General features: G+C 46.3%; 1 protein-coding gene across 1 annotated transcript in view; it reads right to left on the reverse strand.

Annotated features, from left to right (window-relative positions):
• MRPS31 (mitochondrial ribosomal protein S31) overlaps positions 1–11,221 on the reverse strand; it is a 112,177-nt gene extending 100,956 nt beyond the window's left edge. The window contains exons 1-2 of the mRNA XM_056561994.1: positions 10,995–11,221; positions 7,909–8,226 (exon numbers count right to left, since the gene is read on the reverse strand). Of these exons, the coding sequence (XP_056417969.1) occupies positions 7,909–8,226; positions 10,995–11,188 (512 nt within the window). The 5' untranslated portion in view covers positions 11,189–11,221. The remainder of the gene's footprint in view (positions 1–7,908; positions 8,227–10,994) is intronic.
• Between the last annotated feature and the right edge of the window lie 7,558 nt (positions 11,222–18,779).

Here is an 18,779-nt window from a genome sequence, read left to right on the forward strand (position 1 = left end):
GGGGTGCAGGTGAAAGGGGGGGGGGAGCAGGTGACAGGGAGGGGAGTGATGATTTGGATGCGAAGGAGCACTACCTACTTCACTACCAGGCTACCTACACAATTACCTGCCTGGCTACTTCCCTACCTGGCTACCTACCTTATTAATTTTCTGGCTACATACCCACCTACTTCTCTACCCAGTTACCTACCTACATACATACATAGCTACCCATTTACCTACCTTGCTACCTATCTATGAACTTATCTCCATATCTACTAACCTACCTGCATAGCTACCTATCTACCTATATCCAAGGAAAATCATAGCTCACCAAAGTATAAAGTGCAGAATTCAGTGCAGTTTCTTCCATTTCAAACAGTGTTACAGAGCAGGCTACATTTCATCGCCTCTCATGCTTGACAAAGGCGAAGACAGGTCGCTGAAATGTAGCCTGCTCTGTAACACTGTTTGGAATGGAATAAACTCCACCGAATTCTGCACTTCATACTTGAGGTGTGGAGAGTACTGGAAAAATGCAGAAACTAAGATGTTTGTCCTGCAGATGCTGCAGTGATAGGTTTTGGCTGGAAGAAGTCGTCATGGTGGTCTGAGTCAGAAAGAGAACACAATGAAAGAGGACGAAGTCGACTGTAAAAGACGTGAATTGTGAGTCAGTTAATGTAACTGTATGTATATTACTGCGCAACATGATTGGGGTCTGATCCTGGGGTCTATATTAGGAAAGGGGGGGTCTGTATTATGGTGGGGACTGATTCTGGGGACTGTTTTATGGTGGGTGGTGATTCTGAGGTCTGTATTATGGTGGGTGGTGATTATGGGGTCTGTATTATGGTGGAGTCTGAATCTGTGGTTTCAATTATACAGGTCTGAGTTAAAATGGTTGTTCTCACTGTAAGGTCCTTACAGCGAGAACAATATTATAGGGTCAATTCTGAAAAAACCCACCCTGTGACAAGCCACACCCCACAAACCCCACCCACAGGAAGCCACACCCACATCTCCGGCACACCAAGCGAATTCCCCAAAAATTTGGGCACAGCACTACCAAAAGGATGCCTACCCCTGGCCTAGGCTATATGAAGGCTGCCAAGACCCTGGAACTGAGCTGCAGTATGGTGGGCAAGATCATAAAGAGGTTTCACATAACAGGTTCTACTGAGAACAGGCCTCTCCATGGTCGATCAAAGAAGTTGAGGGCACGCGCTCAGCATCATATTCAGGTTTTCTTTAGAAAATAGACGTATTAGTGCTGCTATTACTGCGGCAGAGGTTAGAGGACATTTGCAGCATTCATCAACCCTTTGTATAATGTTATAAAAACTGAAGTTATATAACTCTGTAATATGGTTGCATTACCATTCTGGCCCCGTTTTGCAGGTAGGGCTGGGCGGTATGACCAAATTTGTGTATCACAGTATTTTTTTTAACTTACGGCGGTGTCACGATCACATCCTATCGGTCCAGCTAAGTCGCTGGAGAGAGTGTGATGGTGCAAGGGTTAAAGCCGCCAGACCTCTGGGTATCCACTACAAGTCCTAGCAAGTCACCAAATTAACCCTTAGATAAACGTGTTTTACCAGAGCTTCCTTCAGAAAGGTGAGCTCATATATTTAGAGATCAAAGACCAGAGCTGATTAATTAAACATTTAATCTGATAAAATCACAGTGCTGTGCATAAAAATACAGAAACAAATGACATACAGTTACAAAAATGTATAAAAGTTTTGCAAGGCAAGTTCAGAAAACAAAAGATGAAGTTCTTACAGCATGATGATATAGCAGTCAATGAGAGAGCTGTTCTTAGGATGGTCTTGTCAGCTTGTGGCCCAGCTTTTAACAACCACCTTTTAGTCTAGCATTGTTTAATATTATATATCTGCCTTTTTGGAAGGGAGACTCCATTCCCCCTCCCCTCTGATCCCACCAGGAGGTATTCTCTCTTCCTGGCCCCTTATCTGTTTGATTATATGATGGGACAAGAGTGCATGACTTCAAAAGGAGATGTAAACAAACAGCCAGACCCCCCAATAAAATGCAATACACAAAACACAGTCTGAATGACCTCTCACCCATGTCTTGGATAATACATCACACAGTTACAATTATAATACACATACAGGATTTTAATAATCAGGCCTTGTGCCTGACACCTCCCCCTTAAGATGGGGACAGGGAGATCTTGCCTGCCAGGCTGATAGATCTGTCTCCATTAACCGTCTATTTCTTTTCTTGACACCACAGGCCCTGCATTCCCAGGCAAAGATGGCACTGAAGGGGCATAGTACCTGATTAAACTGCCTCCTCCTTTCATCTGAGAGCTGTGGATTGATCTCCACATCCTGAAGGGATCCCTGGCTCTTAGCTTCCTCCACTAGGTCTAGTAGGGGATCACTACCCAGCCCTTCCTCTGGTGCACTACATACACTGAGTACCACCTTCTCAGGGTCATAGTATGCCATATTAATGTGGTACTGTCTCTGCCTCTGACCTTTCTCATCAAGGGCAACTACATATGTGGTGGGTTCTAGGCGCTGCAGAATGGGGAAGGGACCCTCCCAGGCAGCCTGCAACTTATTCTGCCTGATGGGGTTCAGAACCATTACCTTCTGTCCCACTTCATAGACCCGGTCCCTTGCATTGTGATCATACCAGTACTTCTGCCTGGACTGTGCTACTGTGAGGTTGTCATGTGCCAGCCCAGTCAATGCCTGCATCCTGTCCCTGAATCTCAGAGCATACTCCACCACAGAAGTCTCAGGGGCATGTAGCCCCCCTTCCCATTCTTTCCTAACTAAATCTCGGGGCCCCCGCACTTTGTGACCATATAATAACGCAAAGGGGCGAGAAATCTGTAGGCTCTTGGGGTACCTCCCTGTAAGCAAATAACAGATGGGGTAAATACTTTTCCCAGTCTCTGCCCTCTGATTCTACAAATGTTTTTAGCATTTGTTTCAAGGTGCCATTGTTACCGGACACTCTGTCCAACCTATGTAGAGGGTTGTGATCAGTTATGACAGTAAAATCCCTGCCATACAGGTATGGCTGTTATTTTTGCAAAGCCCAGACCACAGCTAGATATTCCTTCTCTATGACCGCATAGGCCACTCCCAAATGTCCTGCCAGGGGGGTCTCATGGGCCAACCTCAGCAGCTCTTTCCTGTACTGCCTATCTCTCTCCTGGGCCCCTAGCATGTCTTTGGAAAGGGACTCTCAGTACAAGATATAATTTTCCCAATATACCCGATGCCCATCTGTGTCAACATCTGTATGCTCAGCACGTTGTCTCAGCCCTTCAAGGGAAGGGTCACTGAGATTCCCGGAAATGCTCATTTCCCTCCCCCCATCTTGTGGTATCAGGGAGCACATTTCCCCCAGGTGAACTAGCATCTCCACCTTCCTCTGCTGGGGCTTAGAAGTCACACAGCTTGCCCCTTGCATCACCATCCTCCCTTCCTTTTAAAGCTTCAGGCCTGGCATGCTGCTGACGCGTTACCACTGCCACCATTGGTATGCTTCCCTGGGGTTTACCTTCCTCCACCTCAGTTCCAGACATAATACCGGCATCATACACAGGGCTATCACTCCTTCCCTCCTCCTTCTTGGGGTCACAGGATTGGGACATATCACTCACTGCTGGTCCCTCATCCTTACATGTCACCAGGGGCACACCAACCCCTCCCCCTAGCCCATCTCCACTAGGTTTTGGCATTGGCAATGCTTTGCCACCACATTTTACAATACACCCCATTCCACTTTTCGAAAAAATTACTGGTTCAGTCACAGGTAAACAATTATCAATCCCCTGCACTCCCTCCTAGTTACCACATTTCGCAGTGTCTCCCAAAGTCTCGCATAGTACCTCAGAATGAACAGGGCTCTCTCCTAGTCCATCCGGTGTGCAGGTAGTGTCCTCTGGAGCATAATGACAGAGCATCCGACCCAAATCATTCCCCAGCAGAACATTAACAGGGATGTCCTCAGAGACCCCCACCTCCTGCAAACCTTTGCCTGTACCCCAATGCAGGTATACTCGAGCCATGGGCACAGCAGGTCGCACACCTCCAATTCCTTTTAAAGCCATGGTTCTTCCAGGGATGATGTCCTCTGTATCCACCACTTCAGGCCGCACCAAGGTAAAGGAGGCTCCAGAATCTCACAAACCCACTGTCACCTGGTCACCCACAGTTACACTCTGTAGGTTATCCGCTCTGGTGGAGAATTATTTCTGTTCGGGCAAGTGGCACTCAGGTGCCCAATATTGTTGCATCTGTAACATCGGCGGGTGTCCCCCCGACCCAATGTGGCTCCTGGTGCTTTTGGGAATGATGGCAAGAATTTCCTGGCTGACCTGGTGGTGCTCTGTGGGTGTGTGGCTCCCCTCCAGGTACTTTCTCCAGCTTGTGCAGATCCACGCTTTGCTGCTGGCGCCCGGTTGTTGGCAAAGTCATCTCTTAGTTCTGCTGCTTCCATGGCTGTCTTGGGCTTGCGGTCCAAAATCCACTCTCTGGCTTCAAAGCTCCGTGTTTGGAGAAACTGATCCAGGACCATCAAGTCCTCCAGGGCCTCATAGGTAGTGACTTGTAGGCCCCCAGTCCATTGCCTGAATGCAGTCCTTAGCTGACCTGCATGTTCAGTGCAGCTTTCTGTGGCGCTTTGTTGCACAGTCCTAAATCTTTTCCGATAAGTCTCTGGAGTCAGATTAAAACTTTTTAGCAGGGCAGATTTTATTGCCTCATAGTCCTGGTCACTCTCAGAGGAAAGAGACGTAAACACTTCCAGAGCTTTCCCTCGCAACTGTGGGGTTAGATATCGTCCCCACTGTTCCTTAGGTAGATGGAACTGCTGGCAAACCTTTTCAAATCCCCTCAGGAACACATCCAGATCACCATCTTTCTCCAACATGGGGAAATGTTCCAGGCGAGGTTTGTGGTCTCCTTGATCCTGCACATCACTGCGTGCCGATGAAGCATCCCCTCTCAGCCTCAGAACCTCCAGTTCATGCCTTCGCTGGGCCTCTTTCTGCCGCCTCTCTCTTTGCAGCTTGTATCTGTGCCTCTCTCTCTGTGGCTCGTGCCTGGGCCTCTCTCTCTGCCGCTCATTCCTCTCTCTCTGCAGTTTGGTACTGGAGAAGCAGTTGGAGTTTCATATTGGCATCCACATTCCCAAGGTGTTGTAAGGCAATCCGCATATAAGAGTCCAAGGCCTCATGTGGAGTACTGTCCTGATGGGGAGTAATGTTGTATTCCCCAGGAGATATCAGTCCTTGGATGGCAGTTCCAGCTGTAGGACTTTGTTTAATGTCACTCAGCTCTTCTGCACGGGCATCATACTCCACAAGATCAGCAATAAGTTGTTCCTTGTTATTTCCTACAGTAGGGATGTCCTTTTCTTGGCACATTAGCTCCAGTGCAGGCTTGAACTGCTTGCGATATGCCTTCATATTTCCAAGATGAGACAGAGGAGGTAAAACAGGAGATGGGGAAGACAGAACTGTCTTGCATTCTTTTTGTATGTCTTTTAAACCAGCACTTAGCTCTGTCTTTGGAATTTACACACAAGAAGATGTATGCAATTTCTTTTTTAGTGCTAAGATTTCCTTACAGGTAAAATCCAGCAAGCACTAAAAATCTCTAAATATATCCCGACGCTGCCACCAGTTGTCACAATCACACCCTATCGGTCCAGCTAAGACGCTAGAGAGAGTGTGATGGTGCAAGGGTTAAAGCCGCCAGACCTCTGGGTACCCACTACAAGTCCCAGCAAGTCACCAAATTAACCCTTAGATAAACATGTTTTACCAGAGCTGCCTTTAGAAAGGTGAGCTCATATATTTAGAGATCAAAGACCAGAGCTGATTAATTAAACATTTAATCTGATAAAAGGTATCACAGTGCTGACTATATAAAAATACAGAAACAAATGACATACAGTTAGAAAAATGTATAAAAGAACCCTGCACTCCCCCTGCCATGCGTCGCTTCGGCCCCCTCCTCCCACCTTATACCTATGCATACATTATGGGCGTTGCAGGGCCACAGCCGACCAGTAGATTTCTCCTCTGTCTTGCTGTCGGTGCACCCAACCCTACGCAGACATGCGTAAATGACGGGCTGGCTGCGCAATTTACATACTACGTCCCGTCAGGCTACATCCCATCAGGGCCCCCCAGCTTACAGGAAGCAGGTTCAGGGAATCGGTAAGCATCTGTGGGGCATCTTCAAATGGAAGGTGGGGAGCACAAGGTCTCTAACATCGACCAGCTCTGTGATGTCTTCCTAGAGGAGTGGAAGAGGACTCCAGTGGCAATCTGTGAAGATCTAGTGAACTCCATGCTCCGAGGCCTAAATGGGTACTCTGGAGGAAAACAATTATTATTATTTTTTTTCAAATCAACTGGTGACAAAGTTAAACAGATTTGTAAATTATTTCTATTTAAAAATCTTAATCCTTCCAGTGCTTATCAGCTGCTGTATGCTCCACAGGAAGTTGTATAGTTTTTTTCAGTCTGAGCACAGTGCTCTCTGCTGACACCTCTGTACTTGTCAGGAACTGTCCAGAGTACAAAGGAGTCAGAGAGAGCACTGTGGTCAGACTAAAAAGAACTACACAACTTCCTCTGGAGCATACAGCAGCTGATAAGTACAGGAAGGATTACGATTTAGAAATAGAAGTAATTTTACGAATCTGTTTAACTTTTTGACGTGATGGATTTAAAAAAAAATAGTTTTCCATCAGAGTACCCCTTTAAGGCAGTGCTGGCAAATAATGGTTGCCACTAGAGATGAGCGAACTTACAGTAAATTCGATTCGTCACGAACTTCTCGGCTCGGCAGTTGATGACTTATCCTGCATAAATTAGTTCAGCTTTCAGGTGCTCCGGTGGGCTGGAAAAGGTGGATACAGTCCTAGGAAAGAGTCTCCTAGGACTGTATCCACCTTTTCCAGCCCACGGGAGCACCTGAAAGCTGAACTAATTTATGCAGGATAAGCCATCAACTGCCGAGCCGAGAAGTTTGTGACAAATCGAATTTACTGTAAGTTCGCTCATCTCTAGTTGCCACGTGAAATATTGACTTGTTGGGCCCAATTTAGACATTTTCACTTAGGGTTGTACTCAGTTTTGTTGCCAAGGTTTAGACATTAATGGCTGTGTGTTGAGTTATTTTGAGGGGACACAACATTAGAAACTGTTAGGCTGGGTTCCCATTACGTTTCCCCCATACGGGAGCCCATACGGGAGCCCATACGGCAGGGGAGAGCTAAAAACTTGCGCTCCCGTATGCCTTTCTATGCGCTCCCGTATGTAAGTTATTTCAATGAGCCGACCGCAGTGAAACGTTCAGTCCGGTCGGCTCATTTTTGCGCTGTATGCGCTTTTACAACCGGACCTAAAACTGTGGTTGACCACGATTTTAGCTGCGTGGAAAAAGCGCATACGGGGCAAAAATGAGCCGACCGGACCGAACGTTTCACTGCGGTCGGCTCATTGAAATAACTTACATACGGGAGCGCATAGAAAGGCATACGGGATCGCAAGCTTTTAGCTCCCCCCTGCCGTGTGTGCTCCCGTATGGGGGGAAACGTAACGGGAACCCAGTCTTATACAGGCTGTGTACTCACTACTATACATTGTAGCAGAGGGTCATTTCTTCAGTGTTGTCAAATGAAAAGATATAGGGGAAGATTTATCAAAATCTGTCCGGAGGAAAAGTTGCTGAGTTGCCCATAGCAACCAATCAGATCGCTCCTTTCATTTTTTCAGAGGCCTTTTCAAAAATGAAAGAAGCGATCTGATTGGTTGCTATGGGCAACTGGTCAACTTTTCCTCTAGACAGGTTTTGATAAATCTTCTCCATAATACTTACATGAAATGAGGGGTGGACTCACTTATGGGGGACATCTTACTCGTTTGGATGACTTTCTTCTGCCACCATCTGGAACATTCTGCTGGCGCTTTCTATGTTGTCTGTATTCTCTTGACTTTGTTGTTTTGCCTTTTTCTTCTTCATCGCCTGGAACTTCTTCTTTGAGCTCACTTCAACTTTCATGCCACTAAGCAATCCACTTAAGACATCGTGCTTTGGTGGCTCGTTCTTAGGCGGCAGTGATGTCTTGTTCTCAGCCTCAGCAGACGTCTTCTCTGTGCCATCATTATCAGAGGGGGATTTCTCAGAGCAGAGGACACTGCCTACAGAGAGGCGCCTACAGACCAGATCAGCAAGTCTATAGGAAGACAAATATCTGAATGACCTCACAGCAACATCACATGCAGGATGCTAATTTATTACACATAAAATTAGAATGCATTAAAAAGGATTAACGTGCAGATAAGGGGTAATGTGCCAATCTAAGGGAGCCCAACTACTGGGACCCCCACCGATCCCAGTGATTGGCAACATTTGAAAAGCCTATGAAGTATTAAAGGGGTATTCCAAGAAAAAAATGTTTTATTTTTTATATCAACTGGCTCCAGAAAGTTAAACAGATTTCTAAATTACTTATATCCAAAAATATTAATCCTTCCAATAATTATCAGCTACTGAAGTTGAGCTTTTCTTTTCTGTCTGACAATAGTGCTCTCTGTTGGGATCTCTGCTTGTCTCGGTAGGTTTGCTATGGGGATTTGCTTCTACTCTAGACAGTTCCCGAGACACGTGTCATCAGAGAGCACTTAGCCAGAAAAGAACAACTTAACTTCATCAGCTCATAAGTACTGAAAGGATTATGATTTTTTAATAGAAGTAATTTACAAATATGTTTAACTTTCTGGAGCTAGTTATATATTAAAAAAAAAAAAGTTTTTTCCTGGAACATCCCTTTAAGAGAGCAGTGGCTGCATTTGCGTTGCCCACTCTGTTCATTGGGGGCTGCATCTTTACTACATTGTGGGGATCTTCAGGAGCCCCGAAGTTGGACCCCCACCGATCTAAATCCTACCTGTTGAACCCCCACTTCTATCCTCTGGACAGACCGGGGGCTGCATGTACACTACACCGTGCACTGACCGGGGACTGCATGTACACTACACCGTGCACTGACCGGGGACTACACGTACACTACACCGTGCACTGACCGGGGACTACATGTACACTACACCGTGCACTGACCGGGGACTACATGTACACTACACCGTGCACTGACCGGGGACTACACGTACACTACACCGTGCACTGACCGGGGACTACACGTACACTACACCGTGCACTGACCGGGGACTACATGTACACTACACCGTGCACTGACCGGGGACTACATGTACACTACACCGTGCACTGACCGGGGACTACATGTACACTACACCGTGCACTGACCGGGGACTACATGTACACTACACCGTGCACTGACCGGGGGCTGCATGTACACTACACCGTGCACTGACCGGGGACTGCATGTACACTACACCGTGCACTGACCGGGGACTGCATGTACACTACACCGTGCACTGCATGTACACTACACCGTGCACTGACCGGGGACCTGCATGTACACTACACCGTGCACTGACCGGGGACTGCATGTACACTACACCGTGCACTGACCGGGGACTGCATGTACACTACACCGTGCACTGACCGGGGACTGCATGTACACTACACCGTGCACTGACCGGGGGCTGCATGTACACTACACCGTGCACTGACCGGGGGCTGCATGTACACTACACCATGCACTGACCGGGGACTACATGTACACTACACCGTGCACTGACCGGGGGCTGCATGTACACTACACCGTGCACTGACCGGGGGCTGCATGTACACTACACCGTGCACTGACCGGGGGCTGCATGTACACTACACCGTGCACTGACCGGGGACTACATGTACACTACACTGTGCACTGACCGGGGACTACATGTACACTACACTGTGCACTGACCGGGGGCTGCATGTACACTACACCGTGCACTGACCGGGGGCTGCATGTACACTACACCGTGCACTGACCGGGGACTACATGTACACTACACCGTGCACTGACCGGGGACTACATGTACACTACACCGTACACTGACCGGGGACTACATGTACACTACACCGTACACTGACCGGGGACTACATGTACACTACACTGTGCACTGACCGGGGGCTGCGTGTACACTACACCGTGCACTGACCGGGGGCTGCATGTACACTACACCGTGCACTGACCGGGGGCTGCATGTACACTACACCGTGCACTGACCGGGGACTGCAGGTACACTACACCGTGCACTGACCGGGGACTACATGTACACTACACCGTGCACTGACCGGGGGCTGCATGTACACTACACCGTGCACTCACCGGGGACTACATGTACGCTACACCGTGCACTACACCGTGCACTGACCAGGGGCTGCATGTACACTACACCGTACACTGATCGGGGGCTGCATGTACACTACACCGTGCACTGACCGGGGACTGCAGGTACACTACACCGTGCACTGACCGGGGACTACATGTACACTACACCGTGCACTGACCGGGGGCTGCATGTACACTACACCGTGCACTCACCGGGGACTACATGTACGCTACACCGTGCACTGACCAGGGGCTGCATGTACACTACACCGTGCACTGACCGGGGACTGCAGGTACACTACACCGTGCACTGACCGGGGACTACATGTACACTACACCGTGCACTGACCAGGGGCTGCATGTACACTACACCGTACACTGATCGGGGGCTGCATGTACACTACACCGTGCACTGACCGGGGGCTGCATGTACACTACACTGTGCACTGACCGGGGTCCAGCAAACAATGCTGCCCCCTCACCAGCAACATAATTTATAGCAATGAGAGGGAATTGCTTAAAATAAATCCCTTTGAATTGTGTGGAAGAGCCCATGAAGAACTTATAATGGGGGTTCAGAGTAAAAAAAAATAAAGTGCTCGGAAACAATTGCCTGTAACACATGAGGGACCCAGCAGAGGCAGCCGGTGCTGACCCCAGTGGCGCCCCCTCCGGTGTCGAGGTTATAGCAGGACACCTACCTGTTCCCGGTCAGCCGCAGGCCGGAGGTGCCGCATCCGTACACTGACAGCACAGCCCGGCGATACATGTCTGAACAGCGTGACCGTGACCTGGGGGAAGCACAAAGCAAGGGCACAGGCGGGTCCAGCGCTATCACCGCTCCGGCTAGAAACAGGGGCAGTGTGGAAGCGTTCCTAGTGTAAACGTCGTGCATAGTGACGACCAAGATCAAGGGTTGAAATAACTAAGAATTAACTGTGAATATTGAAATAGTCACAATGATTCTCTATGATAGTTTAATATTACCCCAGTCATCTCCAACCTGTGTCTCTCCAGCTGTAGCAAAACTACATCTCCCAGAATGCCCTGTCAGGGCATGCTGGGAGATGTAGTTTTGCAACAGCTGGAGAGACACAGGTTGGAAATCTCTGCTGAAGACCCAGCAGATCTAAAGAGAATGCCTTGAAGACTCCCCCTGAGCTGTATACACACACACACACACACACACATATATATATATATATATATATATATATATATATATATATACATACATACATACACACACACTAACTGGTCACTTTATTACGCACACCTTGTGAACACAAATAGTCAGCCAATTACATGGCAGCAACTCAATGCCTTTAGGCATGTAGACATGGTCAACACAACTTGCTGGAGTTCAAAAAGAGCATCAGAATGGAAAATGAAGGGGATTTTGGTAACTTTGAGCGTGGCATGGTTGTTGGTGCCAGATGGGCTGGTCTGGTTATTTCACAAACTGCTGATCTACTGGGATTTTCACACACACAACCATCTCTAGGGTTTACAGAGAATGGAGTGAAAAAGAGAAAATATCAAGTGAGTGGCAGTTGTGTAGACCAGTGTTTCCCAACCCAGTCCTCATGCACACCAACAGTCCAGGATTTTAATTTTTCCCTGTTCTATTCCAATGGAGTAACTGAAAAAACCCGGAATGTTGGTGTGCCTTGAGGACTGGGTTGGGAAACACTGGTTTAGACGATAATGTCTTGTTGATGTCAGAGGAGAATGGGCAGACTGTTTCGAGATGGCAGAAGGGCAACAGTAACTCACACAACTACTTGTTACAACCAAGGTATGCAGAATCCCATCTCTGAACACACAACAGGTCCAACCTTGAAGCAGATGGGCTACAGCAGCAGAAGACCACACTGGGTGCCACTACTGTCAACTAAAAACAGGAAACAGAAGCACAATTCACACAGGCTGACCAAAACAGGACACTGGACGTTCCCTGGTCTGATGAGTCTCGATTCCTGCTGGGAGATATTCAAATGTCAGAATTTGGCATAAATTGGGGCATTGTCTTGACACGATGATGATGTCATAATTGAGCATTGTGATGCCATAATGCAAAACTGTAATTTCACATTTGGATGTCACACTCGGGAGTTGTGATGTCTCAATGGGGCATTGTGATGTCGCAATGGGGCCTTGTGATGTCACAATTAGGCATTGTGATGTCATAATCAGGCATTATTATGTAACAATCTTTAATTTTAATGTCACAAGGGGAGATTGTGATCTCATAATCAGGCATAATGATGTCACAATGGGGCATTGTGATGCCACAATTGAGCAATGTGATGTCCCAGTAGGGCCTTGTGATATCATAATCGGGCCATATGATGTCACATATGGTGCATTGTGATCTTACAATGGGGCAATATGATGTCTTAATCAGGCATTATGATGTTACAGTCGGGCTTTATTAAATCACAATATGAAATTCTGATGTCACAATAGGGCATTTTGATGTCAAAATCGGGCATTATTATATCACAATGGGGTATTGTGATGTCATAATGAGGCAGTGCAATGTCACAATTTGAAATTGTGATGTCACAATCTGAAGTTGTGATGTCACAATAGGGCATTATACGTTGTCACAATGGTTTTCTTGGCTTGAAAGGTAAGGATTCTAGGGATGAGTAAACACTACCCATATAACCATAGAGTGACTATTTAGGTCCTCACACTATATCTGTGTGAAAAGAGAATGCATGGTGGGCTACAAGCTAGAATAGCCTTAAGTCTACAAAGAATATGGCCGGGAAGATAACCAAAGACTCCCTTGAACCAAATAAACAACCAGTTCTCCTGCTCCAGCTTTGGTTTTAGCAACAGGTTAGTATGAATTAGTCACTTAGAGTTGGTTGGTGTTGGGGGTCCTCTAGACCCCAAGGTAGTTGAAGCCCAGGGCATCTGTCCCTTCAGCACCCCTCATAATCTGGCCTTAAGTACTTAATACCATTTTAACAGAGTTTGTAACACTAAAACATTTTCTAGTGTGTTTATTATTAATGTCTTCATATTTTTTTTTAGATGTTTTCCCTTGAGCCTTATAAAAAGTGATGGTATAAGCATGTCAATAATTACAAGACTATGTTATGCTCCTTAGCAGCTTATGAGTAATAGTTCAAAATTATTCATTACTTTACATCCATAGCTGCTTCTAAATATATCTTTACCTTACAAAGGAAAACTATCATTAAAGGAGCACTGCAGTCTTAGGCTGGAATTCCACTAGTTGTTTTGGGGGGGGAAACGGCAAGAAAAATGCAAATTCTGCCACATGGCCTTTTTTTCGGCCAAAAAACGCTGCGGACAGATGTTAGCTGTAAATCAATGAGAAATCACTAAGAGGGGCATTTACTAAGGGGTTTAGTCATTTTTTTCTGACTATTTTTGGCGCAAAATTGTCGCAATTGCGCCTACCCTATAAATTGTGCGACTTTCTCTAGCAAGAGCTAGAAAGTTAAAAAAAAATATTTCCCGCTTAATTTACGCAAGTTTTCAGTTTTTACTTGCAGTGGTCAGGAATTTATTAACTGAGACAGTCGCAGTTGCGCAATAAACTGTCGCAACGGCCATAAAAATTGACTAAATTTACTCCAGCTCCAACATGGAGCAGGAAAAGCTACTGCCGCCCGGGCTCCGACATACTTTCTCCCCGCTACCCTCACTGCGCTACCGGGACACTGCAGTGATTTACATCCCCCCCTCTCACCTGCCAGCGCCACACAACTCCCATCTGTCTGCTGTTGCAAGACTACAAGTCCCAGCATGGCCTTACAGTGAGGACACGCTGGGAGTTGTAGTCTTGTAGCAGCGGGAGCTGAGCGGCGCGGGCGGGAGACAAGGGGGGGGGGGTAGCGGGGAGGCCGTATGAGGAGCCTGGCCGGGAGACAAGGGGGGGGGGGGGGTTGTGTATCGGGGAGGCCGTATGAGGAGCCCGGGCGGCTGCACTGTAATCTCAGCCCGGGCTCCTGCCCTGAGAGCCAAAGGCTTTGGCTGTCCAGACATGCTGGGAGTTGTAGTTTTGCAACATCTGGAGGCACCCTGGTTGGGAAACACTGGCCAAAAACAGTGTTTCCCAACCAGGGTGCCTCCAGATGTTGCTAGACTACAACTCCCAGCATGCCTAGACAGCCTTTGGCTGTCCAGGCATGCTGGGAGTTGTAGTTTTGCAACATCTGGAGGCACCCTGGTTGGGAAACACTGGCCTAAAACAGTGTTTCCCAACCAGGGTGCCTCCAGATGTTGCAAAACTATAAGTCCCAGGTTGGGAAACACTGTGCCCGGCCTCCGCCCCACCTTACTGTAAGGGCATGCTGGGAGTTGTAGTCCTGCAGCTGGGGGCAGGGGACAAGCTTGTCACTTGCCCACACATCTCCTGCACCACACAACTACAACTCCCAGCATGTCCTTACTGTACGGGCATGCTGGCAGTTGTAGTCGTGCAGGGCGGGAGATGTGTGAGCAGGTGATAATAAATGTACTAACCTATTTTTTTTTTTTCTTCTCATTTCAGATCCGTGTATCCTGTGGACTCCTTCGGATTCGGTGGACTACTTCGATGACCAGCGTTTTTCTTTGTTTGATTTTAATAAAATGGTTAACGAGGGCTTGTGGGGGAGTGTTTTTTGTAATAAAAATTTTGTAAAATCTGTTGTGTTTTTTCCTTACTTTACTAGACAGGCTTAGTAGTGGAAGCTGTCTTATAGACGGAGTCCATTACTAACCTGGGCTTAGCGTTAGCCACAAAAACAGCTAGCGCTTACCCCCTATTATTACCCCAGTACCCAACGCCACAGGGGTGCGGGGAAGAGCCGGTACCAACAGGCCTGGAGCGTCAAAAATGGCGCTCCTGGGCCTAGGCGGTAACAGGCTGGCGTTATTTAGGCTGGGGAGGGCCAGTAACAATGGTCCTCTCCCACCCTGGTAACGTCAGGCTGTTACTGTTTGGTTGGTATTTGGTTGAGAATGAAAATAGGGGGGACCCTATGCGTTTTTTTAAAAAATAAATAATTAAATATATTAAAAAAAACGCATAGGGTCCCCCTATTTTTATTCTCAGCCAAATACCAACCAAACAGTAACAGCCTGACGTTACCAGGGTGGGCGAGGACCATTGTTACTGGCCCTCCCCAACCTAAATAACGCCAGCCTGTTACCGCCTAGGCCCAGGAGCGCCACCGCGTCCACCGAATCTGAAGGAGTCCACAGGATACACAGATCTGTAGAAGAAGTAACCAAAAAAAAAAAAGTGTAAGTACATTTAGGGAGAAAAAAACTGTGTTAAAAAAAAAATGTAATAAACACACACACACACACTAAACGCCGTTTACCACTTCTGAGCCATGACTACAATTTACAGTGATCCCTCAACTTACAATGGCCTCAACATACAATAGGTTCAACATACAATGGTCTTTTCTGGACCATCGTAAGTTGAAACCAGACTCAACATACAATGTACAGACAGTCCAGATCTGTGAAACGTGTCAATGGCTGGAAGAACCAACCAATCAAAATGGGCATTCACTGGTAAAACCCCTGTATTACTGAAGTGTATGCACTGACTGGTGTCTGGTATTACATGTTCTGTACACTTTACCTGTATCAGGGTTAGCTGCTCTTTTGGACACCAGGTGAGGGCGACTCCATTACTTGTTTGGGACATTGCCTGTACTGTACAGGACCCCTGAAGACGCTCCTGTCCTCTACATAGACCAGTGTTTCCCAAGCAGGGTGGCCCCATCTTTTGCAAAACTACAACTCCCAGCATGCCCGGACAGCCTTTGGCTGTCCAGGCATGCTGGGAGTTATAGTTTTGCAACAGCTGGAGGCTCCCTGCTTGGGAAACACTGACATAGACAGTGATTTACAGCTCCCAGCAAATCTTTATTACTTTTATATGTAAGGATTTGCTTTATCTATATTAGTTATCTACTTATTTTTCTTTGTCACTTTTTCCTATTTCTGATGACATTTTGGTGCCTTTAGAACCAATTACCACGTTTCCATAGAGTTATGGTCTCAACATACAATGGTTTCAGCTTACAATGGTTTTCCTGGAACCAATTAATATTGTAACTTGAGGGACCACTGTAGTTATTGAATTATTTAGATGTGGTGAAAAAGCTAAAAAAAAACTCAAAAACAAAAGATCCAGAAGGAAACCAGCAGCCAAACCTATTCAGACAGCAGGAAAAAGGAACAGACTATTTTTTCTACTACATGAAGTAAATGTCCCACTTTTGCCTATGTGTGCCAAATTTATTAATGCCGTGCAACAATTTAGTAAATTTGTCGCACATAGTCAAAAATGAAGTAGAAAAAAACAGGGTAAAAACCAGACTACATAGTAAAAGATTAGTAAATGCCCCTCTAAATTCTTTTTCCACTTGGCGTTTTTCAGTCTGGCTTTTTTAAAATCCTTTTGGTGTTTTTTCACTCTTTAAGGCTAAGTTTCCACTTGGTTTTATTTCTGGCAGTTTTTGAGCCAAAGTCAGAAGTGTAAGTTCTTCCTTTATATGTCTTATTCCTTTTGAATACACTTCTGGTTTTGGCTCAAAAACTGCAGTGGAAACTTAGCCTTATGGTGTTTTTCAGCTCCTTGGCGGCTTTGCAAAATCCAGCATGTTGAGCCTATGGCGTTTTTTCCCCTGAAATCTTAGCGTTTTTCTCCCATAGAAGTCTATGGGAGTGAAAAAAATGCAGAGAAAAACGCCATGTGGGTTTTAACGTTGGCGTTTTTTCAGGCATTTTTTATTCTCTTTTGGACTTTAGCGACCCAAAAAAGTGATGGAGATACCTTTTTTCATAAAATTTTGTAGGTACCATTAAAAAAATAATAATAAATAAGATACAGTAGTGATGGAAAAAATTGTATTTAACTAAATGTATCTTTTTTATAACAACATTTTTATTAATTTTTAAACAGGAATCAATTTATGTGGGTGCGCAGGGCACAAAAAATATAGCCGACAATAATAAAAATGCAGTGTGTGTGTGTGTTTTTCACTTTTTTTTTCTTTATTTTTTAGGTGGTACTACTACTCCCAGCATGGAACACACTGTTTCATGATGGGAGTAATAGTTCCTGTACTAATTCACAGATCGCCCGGGTTCCATTGCGATCCTTCTGTATAATATATAGATGCGGGTGGCCACTCTTCTATGGTCCCCTGCACTGCCGTATATATAACCTATTCATATTTCCCACAGAGAGTTGTGATTGGCCAGATGGTTCCAGCCAATCCCAACTCTCTGTGGGAAATATGAATATGTGTATATATATGTCAGTGCAGGGGACCATAGAAGAGCGGCCGCATCTATACATTATACAGGAGGATCACAGTGGGTGTCAGGAGTGACATCCACTGTGATCTTTCCTTAACTGCAGGTACTACTACTCTCAACGTGGAGCACACTCTGCTCAATGCTGGGAGTTGTAGTACCTCCATTACTAGACAGATCGCAACAGGTGTCAGAAGTTACACTCGCTGCGATCTGTCTATTAATGCAGGTATTACAGCTCCCAGCATGGAGCAGAGCATGCTCCATGTTGGGAGCAGTAGTACCTGCAGTTAAGGACACATCACAGTGCATGTCACTCCTGACACCTGCTGCGACCGTCCTGTCTATTGCAGAGATGCAGAGCGGCTTTCTCCTGCACTCGCATCTCTGCACTATACTCCAGCCAGTGATATGAATAGAACATCCCTCATTCATATTTCCCTCTGAGAGCTGTGATTGGCTGCATCCGTCCGGCCAATCCCCACTCTGGGCAGAAAATATGAATGAGTGATGTTCTATTCGCATCTCTGGCCGGAGTACAGAGCAGAGATGTGAGCGCTGTATAGAGCCGCTCCGCGGTCCCTCGTGTTATTGGTCACCTCTCTTGGATACTGGCTGAACTCTATAGACTGTACCATCTGTCTACCTCAGGGAAAGCTACCGTTAAAGGGGTATTCCAGGCCAAAACTTTTTTTTATATATCAACTGGCTCCGGAAAGTTAAACAGATTTGTAAATTACTTCTATTAAAAAATCTTAATCCTTCCAATAGTTATTAGCTTCTGAAGTTGAGTTGTTGTTTTCTGTCTAACTTCTCTCTGATGACTCACATCCCGGGAGCTGTGCAGTTCCTATGGGGATATTCTCCGATCATGCACAGCTCCCGGGACGTGACATCATCATTGAGCAGTTAGACAGAAAACTTCAGAAGCTAATAACTATTGGAAGGATTAAGATTTTTTAATAGAAGTAATTTACAAATCTGTTTAACTTTCCGGAGCCAGTTGATATAGATATAAAAAAAAGGTTTTGCCTGGAATACCCCTTTAACCTTAAAGGAGTAGTCCAGTGGTGATTCAGTGGTGAGCAACTTATCCCCTATCCTAAGGATAGGGGATAAGTTGCAGATCGTGGGGGGTCCGACCCCTGGGGCCCCCCGCGATCTCCTGTACGGAGCCC

Source organism: Hyla sarda, chromosome 2 (genome assembly GCF_029499605.1).
Source record: "Hyla sarda isolate aHylSar1 chromosome 2, aHylSar1.hap1, whole genome shotgun sequence".
Lineage (NCBI taxonomy): Eukaryota > Metazoa > Chordata > Amphibia > Anura > Hylidae > Hyla > Hyla sarda.